This window comes from Penaeus monodon, chromosome 7 (genome assembly GCF_015228065.2).
Source record: "Penaeus monodon isolate SGIC_2016 chromosome 7, NSTDA_Pmon_1, whole genome shotgun sequence".
Taxonomy (NCBI): Eukaryota; Metazoa; Arthropoda; class Malacostraca; order Decapoda; family Penaeidae; genus Penaeus; species Penaeus monodon.
In genome coordinates, this window is record NC_051392.1 from 44,606,164 (window position 1) to 44,618,663 (window position 12,500).

Genomic DNA, 12,500 nt, shown 5'->3' on the forward strand with positions numbered 1-12,500 from the left:
GACAGGAAAAAAATTATACACTAAAGGAATTTGATGGTTTGTGAATTCTTAAATTTCATACTTTACAGATAACTTTCATATTTAGAAGAGAAAAATCCTCCCAAGAATTCATAAACTTCATTCCTCAGATTTGTACAGGCTAGCCAGCAGTCAAGAAACTTGATAGAGATCACCTGCTGTTTACGGGTGAATTATTGCACCTTTATAATAAATCTGCATTGTTAATATCTATTCTTAAACCTTTGGCCATTTTAGGCAACCATAGTCATAATTCAAAATTATTCATGATGCATTGAGTGAATATTCCACAGCCTTAGAAATACTTTTGTGTGTTCCTGGACAATGAGTCTATATGCCCTCCAGCATATTCTGCTCAGGAGGTGCTGCCATCTCAGTTCCTCTGCTATGAAATATACCCTGAAAAATCCTGTAAATGCTCTTAAAAAGATTAATACAGATGCTGTCAAGTATTGTGACATACACACTCAAAATGCATCTTCTTACACAATAAAATAATTCTTGTGAAAGTTAATTTGATTTTCAGGCATCCTTATGCTTTTGAAAAATTCCATATGTGTAAGAACAGTTGCTCTATTTATAAAAGTAGACATAATAAAAAACGAGTCTAACATGGAATCTTTACCATCTTATTGAATAAGAAAAGAGGCAACAGTATTCAGAAATGCACTTGTTTTTTTTTTGTTTTTTTTTCTACCAAAGACATTTATTGTGGAATGGCTATGGAATCCTAAGCCATGGTCAAAGGATTAATTGTACTCTACCTTACATTCCTATGAACATTTAAGAAGTAAACTAGGCAATGCAGTCCAATACAAGAGTAACACATTCAGATTCATGTACCCAAATCCTTTTTTATAAAAGGAAAATGAGCTATGACCATTTATAAGATAATTCTCCATTCATGAAAAATGGATGGAAAATAAATGGGAGCTTGAGATATCAATTATGAATTCTATCTCTGAAGTTGTTTGCTATATATATTAGTGAAGATGTAAATAAACTTGACCTGAAATTGATTTTTTTTCAATCTGTCTCATTCCATCTTTTCTCGCTTCATTTTATGGTAAATGCTGAAGAAGTGTACTGTTAATGATATGTGCAAAAAGAATTATGCATTTATAAAGTTAACCTAATCAAGCAAAACAAATCAAATTGAATATGTACAAGTTTATTTTCTCATTCATCTCTTTACAGGCTGAGTTATAATTTCAGTAATTGTGTAAAATGAAGAAATAAGTATATTTTCACTTTTTTTTTTTCTTTTTTTGCCTCCTGTGTGACTCACCATTTTACACAATTAAACAAGTAAAGCTTTGGCTGAGTCACTTCTTAAAAGCTTACATTGTGAACCTTAGATTATAAAACACTTATTCTGATTAGAATTATAATACTAATAATTCTGATGCAAATAGTGGCATTAAAATATTTTTGTCTGAGTTAGTATTATTCATATTTGAGTCATCTTCTATAAAATCTATTGGCAGTTCTATTTTCTAGTAGACTGAACATGATAACCTTTTCATACATCAGTTTATGATTTTTAAGAATTTAATAATTTACCCATCTGATTTGTCTTATACTTTAACCTGTTCACAATGGATGATATCCTATGTCATGGGAAAAAAATCAATGACACTGGGTAATGTCTAACCATGTCATCAGCACACTTTCCAGTAGCTGGGATAACACATTAGTAGCCTAGGCAAGTAGTGATGTGCACTATTGCACCCTGGCCTTGCCAAACTCATCATGAACAGCTTAATACATTTAATATAGCATGTTAGCAAATGAATAACATATGAAATAAAGTTTAGATAATGACATCATTAACTTTTTATTCATCTGAAATGCACTTTTAATTCTTGGAGAAACATTTATTTTTGGTTATCTCTAGAGCGCACAGCATACTTATTTGAAACATGTTAACTTGAAAGACATTTTGTTATTTACATTTTATCATAATCAGCAAATTAATTTTGGCACTTTAAAAGGCCACAATGCTGAAACATTTGTAGAGCATTGTTTTATATTTTGGGGGAAATGCAACAATACACAAAAAATACACAATATACAATAGTAAACTAGTCATGAAACAGTGAAAGCTTATCAGTGCACTTGCCAGCACGTGCATATCCACCCCGATAACTAGCTTTTGGTTGAAATGGGAGTTGAAAGTAACTCACCAAAAACATAGACAATGCCATAAATTAGGAGTTATAGTCTAGGCAAGACTTTCAACTTATAATGAAATCACAGGTCTGTGTTCAACATACCAGAAGTGGATGTAATTGTGGCCACAGAGCGGGAGACTCGTGTTGCCGGCTGAGGTACAGCTCTCACTTCTTTCTCTGGGGGTTTTGTCACCTGCTGTGTCATCATGTATTGTGTTGTTGGCCTTCCATTAGGCTCCGAGTGTATTGTTGAGGTTGGAGTAACTGAGCGCTGTTGCTGAGGCTGATAATGCCCGTTGAGTTCTGCACCAGGGTTATGATAAGAGGTATGGTAATTTTCAATGATGTTGCCTGCAGACCTTGATGAAGGCATCATGTTCTGGTAGCCTGGACGGTAAGGCTGCTCAAGCTGATCAACAGACTTAGTTGTCTTTGTATCTCTGTAGTAGCCTTGCTGGTAAGGATCTCTGGACTTTGTGTTATTTTGATCCGTTTGGATGATGGGATCAGTTGAAGCAACTGTGTAAGGAGTGACAGAGCGAGAGGGTGTTTCATCATGATTGTTGTTTGCCAGCTTGTTGAGGTACTCTCTTACTTTATAATCTTCAGATTCTTGCTGAGGGTTGAGGTTCTCCGTTGAATAATACTGAAGATCATCGAGGGCTTTGTTCCTCTGTCTGCAGAAGGAAACAACACGAGGTCAGCCACATTGCCTTGTGCCTCCATCCTCAAGCTGAGGTACATACTGGCATCACCTCGTTCTAATCAACATGGCCATAGTATTTCCCTAGTTTGCTTTTCATAAAAATTAACATTTTCCTACACATCTATTGCACAGAAATGAGAAAGAAAGGAATTACTACATGAACATGAAAGGCACTAATGAGAACAAAAGAATAAATCATCTGTAACTTCTACTAATTGTTAGTTGAAGCATTCTACACATTGGTGCTTGGTGTCATAGATCTACTAGGAGGTGGATGGGCCAGTTTTGCTAAATATTCCCGCAAATCATCATCATCATCATCATCATCATCACCATCATCATCATCATCATCACCATCATCATAACCATCACCATCATTGCGGTCACCGAATCTAAGAGCCTCTGTGTCCCTTTTGAAATACACCAGGTCTGTGAGCGCCTTGTTTCTCTGTCTGGGGTAGGAGTGCAATTTTAGTATGTAGCATTTAGAGCACCAAATATTCATTTTTAACTGCATTTAGTGTTTAATAAAGTTGAGCGAAAAAAATTGCCTTTTATTATCAGGAGGATGTGTTGATGTAAAACTGAGATGAAATTTAGCTTACTCAAATTATTGACGTGACATTATTCGTTAATAGTTTTATTCTTAAAGTATCAACTTTGAAGTTTACAATAAATGATAGAGAGGAAGAAGTAAAGTAACATGTAAGACAAAATTATAAAAGATAAGAAACATGAAAAAATGTATCATAAGGAATGTAAACAACTGAATAATAATGTAGTAACTGTTGTGGTGTACCTGTCAACACTGGTGATGATACCATGTAGGATAAGAATATCATAATTTAATCTGTATAATGCTGAATGAGGGAGCTGAGCCATTAACAAAATATGTCATCCACTTTGCATGCATATAAATTTAATTGTTATTTAACTCTAACCATACATCAACCTGAAAAAATTGAGATTTCTAGTATACATTTCTGTTAGTGCCTTTAAATCAAGAAAAAGTCAAAGTCTATTGTGTTTATTCTGGAAAGAAGCAATGTGTATATATTCTGGAGAACTACATTTTGCATCAGCAATCAATGCTAAACAGACTATCTAAAAATAAAATTAATCTGCATAATTATACAAGCTGGAATGTAACTTGTTTAACAGAAATTTGATAGCGTATTTACAAAATGTTAGTATATTATTCAAGGAACTAAGTCCTTATTTGAACTGGTAACAATGTATGGAGGAGCTACTACAAACTATAGTAGAATGGGCTCTACTGTTAGATGGATTACAACAAATATGCCTATCAATGGAACTGTGTTTTAGATTATTCGTACTGATAAATCTGTCTGTATACTGTATAATCTTAAATGTTTAAACAAATTTCAGACTATAGTAATAACCTTTAAACTTGACACATTCCAAATTATGGTATGATGTGATTTTGAGGTATATATGCTTATGAACTTCAGAAATACTCTATAAATATTCAAATCCTGTTTTTTACTTCTGTCCATTATCTTAGAAATAAAACAACAATATGAATAACTACTATTTACAAAACCTTAATATGAATTAACTAAACAAGTCAGTCACAGCCTTGGCATACAAAAACTGTTATACTGTAATCAGTACCCCAATGAATGTGAAAAAACAAGGGGATTCAGAGTGGGAAAGTAAAGGCAAGGTATTTCTTTCATGTTGTAAAACCTACAGGTTAAGGGAATGTGTAGAAGAATATCTTAGTGATAAAGAAGAACTGAGATTAGTGGAAGAAGAAGTAATACAAGTATTAAAAAAGGAGCTCAATTCTTTTCAATGTATTTACAAAAGAATTACCATCCTTTGTCTAAATACAGGTCCAAGTATTTTGCCATGCATATATATATATACTTTTTCTGTAAAATATATAATCATATCATCCATAAAAAAAAATAATCATAGTAAGTATGAAATGCATTATGCAGTAATTCACATCATGCTGTTACAAATAGGCAGACATGCTTAAATGATACATGTCATCTGTTATGTCATATTTATGTTACAAGCTTCCTTATGTTATAAATTTATATACTCAAAATTAAAAAGTGCAACAGAGGGAACATATCAAGAGTAACAAAACTAGAAATACATTAAGGGCTTGACCGTGTCTCTACAGGTAATAACTACTTCTGTTTTGTTTATATTAATTTTTGTCTATCTAACAGATGTCATGCTCTTTTCATAAGCTCTTTAGACTTATGTGCATTGATAAACTGCAAAAATAATAAAAACATGCCAATAAATCATGCAAACCAAACTTTCAAACTCACCTCACTGTGCAGTATTGAAATACCTGAGGTGTTATTTGTTCAAAGTAACTGGGATCAGTTTGAGGATAGCTAATATAATGCTGACTTGAGAACAAAACAATATATATTTCAGTTAAAGAAACTGTTAAAAAATGAGGAAACAGGCCATGTGTTTTACTAATCAATAAACAAGTAATATACATGAAATATGAAATATTTGAAGACACTCTGTACACGAGTATGATCAAATAAAGCTAACTTACCTTATATTAATCCTTGCTCTGTGCAGGTAACAGACTTCCTCCATTAACCAGTGCAAAGAACTTACCCAAGTTTTCAACAGAATAAATATGTGCATTTCTAACAAAGATGGATTATTGGCCCTACCATCCCACTTAAATAAAGCATATTATTGCAAAAAGTAAAGCAAGCTAAAATAATAGCTAAACTTTTTATTTTTAACTTTGAATCTAACAAAATCATGTCCACTGAACATTGAAACCTAATTGAATATTTAAGTGCCTTAATCAAAGGTAGACATGTATTCTTAACCCTTGCCCTTACAAACATCAAGTTTTATTTTAAGTATCTTATCTATCTAATTTTTTTTATCATAATTCAAGACATTAAAAATATCACAATGAAAGCAAAGCTACTTTTGCAGCTAGGATATTGAGCTTACCTCTTTGCAGATTTCCACAGTCCACAACAAACAAATAGAATCACCAGGAGGAAAACAGCCACGGCAGCAGCTCCATAAAATGCTGCAACTATTGGCTCAGTCATATGAATCCACGGCTGCAAGGAACATTTCACATGTATAAATTCTTCTCCTTCTTTTAATAATGATAATCTATGATAAATTAATTGCTTGTATTTTCTTAAAAGAATTATAATAAAAAAAAAAAAATAAATAAGTTTCAAAATAAATGTTTTATTGATATGTAGTTTAGAATGATATATATGATGTCTTTAAATTACCCCAGAAAAAGAGACATTTTTTCAATTGTATGAGTCTACAAGAAACGAAGGCATGCACATCCAATGGTGTTCTCAGACCAACTGCCCCAAAATCCATTCAGTAAATATTTTGTTAACTTAAACTTTTATCTAGAAAATAAGTTAATATATTATCATTAATACATTCAATCTCATATGTGAATATTTCTATGTTTTTGTTATAGATGAAACTTAAAATCAACAAAATATTTAATATAAACATTTTTGGGCTACTGGTCTGAGAATACTTTTGGACGAGTATATCCTTGCAGGTGCTATGGTGCAGTGACGAATAGAGAAATAATGCAAATGTCCTTAATCTTACTAGCTCATAAACAAGTAAGTAATTGGAAAATTATATTTAAAAAATCTTGTCCTTACATTAATAGGTGGAGGAACAGTTGGCACCCATTCCCTCACCACCTGTGGCATATAGGTGGTCCAGAAGGTGTTGTAGGTCTGACGGTAATTATAATGCATGGACGTGTTGAAGGTGGTGTTGATGCTTAGGTACTTGAGGTTCCCTTCTAACACTGGCTCCCAGTTCACCTTCAAGATTTGTACTTGAGTCTGAGTTGGGTTGCTGCGGAGGGAGAGAGCGAGGACGGTGATTATGGGGCAAGTGAAGATAGTTGAAGATGAGAGGGGAAATGGAAAAGGGAGAAGTGAAAGTGAAAAGAGAAGAGTAGGAGAATGGCTCAAATGAAAAAAAAAATAGAAAGAAGTAGGATCAGGAGAAATATAGCAGCAGAAATAGTATAAGTGAAACGAGGTAAAAATGAGAATATTTCCATCCACTTAGAAATCCATATAAAGATGCCATTTACCCACCCCCATTTGGCGAAGTTGACAAAAGTCTTCATCATGAACTCAGAAATGTTTCTGTCTCCTTCACTCCACAAATTTCTGGCAACACGAATGCTCTCAGGGAAAAATTCTGGGTCCATGAAGGGAGCACCAAACACAAAATAATACTCAATGTTGTTGGGAACCTGCAAAGGAAAGGAAGATGGTGATAAATGATAATGAAAAGGATATCGTTGATGGAAATGAAGATAATTACCATTACTATCATGGCATCATCATTGCTGCTATCATTATTGTTATGACAACAAATCTCTTCCTATAATAATATTGATGATAATGTCTATTATCATTATAAAACCTTCATTATAAGGATGATGTAGAACTGCTGCAATTCCATAAATCTAAAATACAAAAATCAGCAAGTTGACTTTTAAGTACCTCTCTCCAATAATCCAATTTAAGTGCATCCACAGTTGTATTGAGCAAATAGTAATAGGTAGGAACACTCTTCTTCCCTGTGGAGTTCACGAGGACCTTCACTATTTGGTCGACGCCAGATTTGTAAAGAGCATCTGACAACAACTGTAAAGGAGAAATGATCTGTATATGTGACTAAAGTTTCTGGGGAATGTCAATGAATTTCAATAAATAAATAAATATATATATATATATATATATATATATATATATATATATATATATATATATATATATATATATATATACATATATATATATATATATATATATATATATATATATATATATATATAGACACGCACACACACACACACACACACACACACACACACACACACACACACACACACACACACACACACACACACACACACACACACACACACACACACACACACACACACACACACACACAAACGCACGCACGTTTATGCATGTGATTTTACAATGACATGTAAAATTATACATCCACTATTTCCAAAGATTACAAAACAAAGAGCAGAATATCGAAAGGACAACATACGTCAACATATTGCTCTCGAATGTGGGTTGTGTTGTGGGGATCCGGGCCGTAGGTGTACATCCACTTAATGGCATCATAAGCACCTTCGGGGTTGAGTGAGTAGTTGTAGTGTTTGACCCACTCCTTGACCCGCTCGTTGAAGAAGTCCTCCGTCACCTCATAGCGGTCGCGGATGAGTCTGTTGTCCTCGACTGCGAGAATTAGGGGGTATTAATCAATCAATCAATCAATCTCTCTCTCTCTCTCTCTCTCTCTCTCTCTCTCTCTCTCTCTCTCTCTCTCTCTCTCTCTCTCTCTCTCTCTCTCTCTCTCTCTCTCTCTATCTATCTATCTATCTATCTATATATAGATAGATAGATAGATAGATAGATAGATATAGATATATAGACTTTTTTTCCTTTGTCAATCTTAATTCTGGTAATAATCTGTAAAGAATATTAAACTTTATAGTGGCTTAAATTTCACTAAATCTACATCTTCTGGCTCGCAATGATATAAAGGGAAAAAAATACCAGAACGGAATACTCACAAACCATATTCGCCGCTTCATTCCTATTAACACCCGTCAGATAACGGAGGTCATAATGGTGATTATTTTTCTCGTAGAGCTTTAAGGGCAGTTCGGGCAGGATGTGCCAGTCCTCCTCCTTCCAGTCCTCGTACCAGTCGTCTCCCGGGACGCGGAACTTGGCATCGACCGTCGGGCCCCACGCGAACGTGCCGATGTCCGGCTGCGGTGGAGGGTCTTGTTAGCTTTCTTTTCTTTTCTTTTTTTTTGGGGGGGTAGTGTATGAGCTTTGCATAAAGCGTTTGTATGAATTATGGCCTTCAATAGGAAAGAGTGGGAATAGATTCTTTAGCTCTGGAGTTCCACTATAAACTGCTTAAACCAAACCTTTATTGGGGCTGAAGCTAGTTCTTCAAAGCTGCGACGGTTGAGGCACTGAAGTAGTTTATACGACGATTCTACTGTGCATCCAACCTCAAGACCATATACGCGAGACGTATTCTGGACTCTGTAAATATCATCAATTGCTGCCCAGTCCGCTAGTGGCGAGCCACTCTAGAACAGAAACAAACAATACTTCACATTAAGGTATTATTCTAATATAATCACTATATCCATGACGTTTGCGTGAAGCTCACGAAAAAGACAAAGCAAAACTGCTAGAAAGATGTACTCCTTTTTGGATAAAAGCAGCCAAGCTCACCTCCGCCAGGACCTGATGAACCCAGTCCTTAGTCTTGGGCAGGACGGCCAGGATCCCCGCCATGGCGCCTCCCGCCCCCGGCCCGAACACCGTGATCTTCTGCGGGTCTCCGTTAAAGAACCGGATGTTCCTGTAGACCCACTCCAGCGCCATGGCCATGTCCATCAGCCCATAGTTCCCTGGGGAGTTTTCGTCTCCTGTGCTCAAGAAGCCTGCAATTTCCAAAGGGTATTCGGTGAGTTTTAAAGACTAACACACGTCGCATGAACCAACAGTGCCAACAAAACCCCTTGCCATTAAGCCCAAACCACACTCACTGACCTAGTGCACCCAGTCTGTAGTTGAACGTAACGACCACCACTTCTCCCCAGCCCGCCAGCATGTGTCCCGGGAACTGGTTGCTGGCGCCGTGCTCCAGGTCGCCGCCGTGGATGTAGAACATGACTGGGTACTGGTCTGTCACACCGATCGAAATCTGCATGGAAATGAACCAGATGTACTTTCTTACTTGCGAGCTTTCATTGGATTTTACTGCAGTGGCCAAAAATATATGGCATCAATACTAAAACGCAATCACCGCATATGAATTGAGTAGGTTTCAGTATCTGAAGGACCTTATATATGACAATAATTATTCATACCCTCAAATTACAAATATACCAAAACAAGCATTTTAGCAATTCTAGAAAAAAAGCCTTACCGACGGCGTAAATATATTGAGGTACAAGCAGTCTTCGTGAATCCCGCTCCTGATGCCATTCGAAGAACCTATGTACTTCAGGTTCTGCGGGCAAGCAGGCCGGTAGTCGAGTGCCTGCCATGTGCTAAACCAGTGCTGAACATACCTCGGAGGCTGTACAAAAAAGGTAATCAATTAATCAACAAATCAATAACATATATATTTTTTTTTATCTGATGTGTTGTATGATAATTAGGTGGATGAAGAGGAGCACTCCTTATAATCGGGTTATACAGTTACTTTTAATTTGTCATGCGAACTAAAAGTTTATTTAAAAACATCAAGAACGAAAAGAAATATGATACACTAAGACGAACAATAAATGTTTCTTTACATTTACATTTATTCACCTTCCCGTTCCTTATCTCTCTCTCAGTCTCCAATTTAGCCCACTTCTAATTTCCGTGCCATTTCTCCTTAGATTTTTTTTAATTCTCCCTATTCGATATAATTAAACTTTTTTATATATATATATTCGTTCTTTCTCGACCGTATATCTCGTTTTTTTCTTTCGCGCCAAATCTAACCTTGGATTTCAACGCAACTGTAAATAATTATCTAAAAAACGCTTTTAACTCGCTCGTATATTTTTCACAGTATTCTTCATGTGTCAAATTGCTGACAATGATTAAAAAAACGTTTATAATTACCATCACTATTAATAACCTGCTACTGTTATAATAATAGAAGTGAACAATATTTAACATGAGATAGAAAAATATAAGTGATTTTGGTGGTGGTAGTGGTATTATTAATATAAAATTAATAATAACAAAAACAACAACAAAACAACAACAACAACAACAACAACAAAACAGCAACAATAATAATAATAATAATAATAATAATAATAATAATAATAATAATAATAATAATAATAATAATAATGATAATATTAATGATAATAATAATGATAATAAATAATAATAATAATAATAATAATAATAACAATAATAATAATAATAATAACAATAATAATAATAATAATAATAATAATAATAATAATAATAATAATAATAAATAATAATAATAATAATAATATTAATAATAATAGCAATAATAATAATAATAATAATAATAATAATAATAATAATAATAATAATAATAATAATAATAATAATAATAATAATAATAATAATAATAATAATGATAATATCGATAAATAAATAAATAAATAAATAAGAATAAGAATAAGAAAAGAATAAGAATAAGAAAAGAATATGAATAATAATAATAAAATTTTATCAGCTGTAGCAATAACAATGACATGAATCATATCAACACGAATCCAATGACGAAATCACCATCGTACCTATTATCATAACCGAAAATACAAATTAATAAACCGCATTAAAGGTAGAATGTAGACCATGATTGTACAAAATACAGCACGTATAAACTCTTTCCCTTTCATAAACACGCTCAGTGGTTTCCATTCATCTTACCTCGCCCTCCTTCTTGTCATGTCACGGCGGTGTGAACAGCAACGTGTCCGTGACAACCAAGCAAACGTTTGTGTTTAGACAGGAATAACAACTTTAGGAAGTGAAAGCATGGACCACGATCGTATCTGCAGTGTTGCCACGTGTATGGGTACTCTGTTTTCTTTTCTCTCGCTTTGTCATGTCGTTTTCGCCTTTTTATTTGTTGTGAGAATGTACTCGCTGTTAGAGTTGTCTTATGAACGTAAAGTACGGTTTAATATGTGTTTAGGCCTTCTTTTTTACTTGCTGGAACAAAAACGGTCGTAATCTGGCCCGAATATTCCCCAAGGTCAGAGGCGCCGCTGACGCTTTAGATCTAGGGACGTTCGTCTCTGGGCCCATCTTGAGACAAGCTCCGCCGACAGAATACACTACTGCTATTTTCTAATTTTATCAATATTATATTATATGTCTTCATCAATAATCAGAATCAGAAGACGGAGAAAAATGCCCCAATGGTATACCCTGTTTGTGATTTAACAGACTACTCTGCAGAGTCGTGCATTGATGCAGGAAGGCAGAGGTGTGCATATATTCTCAGACGCTGTCTCGCCTCACCCACACGGACGCCACAGTGAACTCCCATGCCCTCTCCCACTGCCCCTCCCCTCCCCTCCCCTCCCTGGTTTCCTCTCTCTCTCACCTCACGCCCTACGCCTTTGTGCTCCCCTTATTTTATTCCTATTGTTATCTTCACCTCCCGAATAAAGTCTGTTAAGATTTAAAACCCTATATTTTCCACAGGCACATGTTTGTAACACGTGGAAAACGAAGGGCGGTTCCTGTCCACTGTGTTAGCGATTTTAAGGTCATGCGGACTACGCATTTGTTGCACCGCCTGAGAAAGAACGGTCTTTTCGGGAAATATTCAACTTAAAAATACTGCTAGTAAACGCATGATCTTCATGACATACATATAAGAGTAAATAAATGGGCAAAGTTTTCCTAAATAGCGAAAAGAAAATGTCGCATGCTAATACGGAAACCCTAACACGCACGACACGTACCAAACCCCTTTGCCGCATTTAACAATGTGCGGAACGGCATGGTGTCCATGTTGATGCCCAA

The 12,500-nt window shown here is 35.0% G+C and overlaps 1 protein-coding gene across 1 annotated transcript in view; it reads right to left on the reverse strand.

The window, feature by feature from the left end:
• Positions 1–41: 41 nt before the first annotated feature.
• LOC119575363 (neuroligin-1-like) overlaps positions 42–12,500 on the reverse strand; it is a 24,087-nt gene continuing 11,628 nt past the window's right edge. Inside the window, exons 2-12 of the mRNA XM_037922932.1 lie at positions 9,910–10,062; positions 9,531–9,684; positions 9,210–9,421; positions 8,894–9,061; positions 8,528–8,729; positions 7,999–8,189; positions 7,434–7,577; positions 7,020–7,180; positions 6,570–6,771; positions 5,872–5,987; positions 42–2,869 (exon numbers count right to left, since the gene is read on the reverse strand). Of these exons, the coding sequence (XP_037778860.1) occupies positions 2,272–2,869; positions 5,872–5,987; positions 6,570–6,771; positions 7,020–7,180; positions 7,434–7,577; positions 7,999–8,189; positions 8,528–8,729; positions 8,894–9,061; positions 9,210–9,421; positions 9,531–9,684; positions 9,910–10,062 (2,301 nt within the window). The 3' untranslated portion in view covers positions 42–2,271. The remainder of the gene's footprint in view (positions 2,870–5,871; positions 5,988–6,569; positions 6,772–7,019; positions 7,181–7,433; positions 7,578–7,998; positions 8,190–8,527; positions 8,730–8,893; positions 9,062–9,209; positions 9,422–9,530; positions 9,685–9,909; positions 10,063–12,500) is intronic.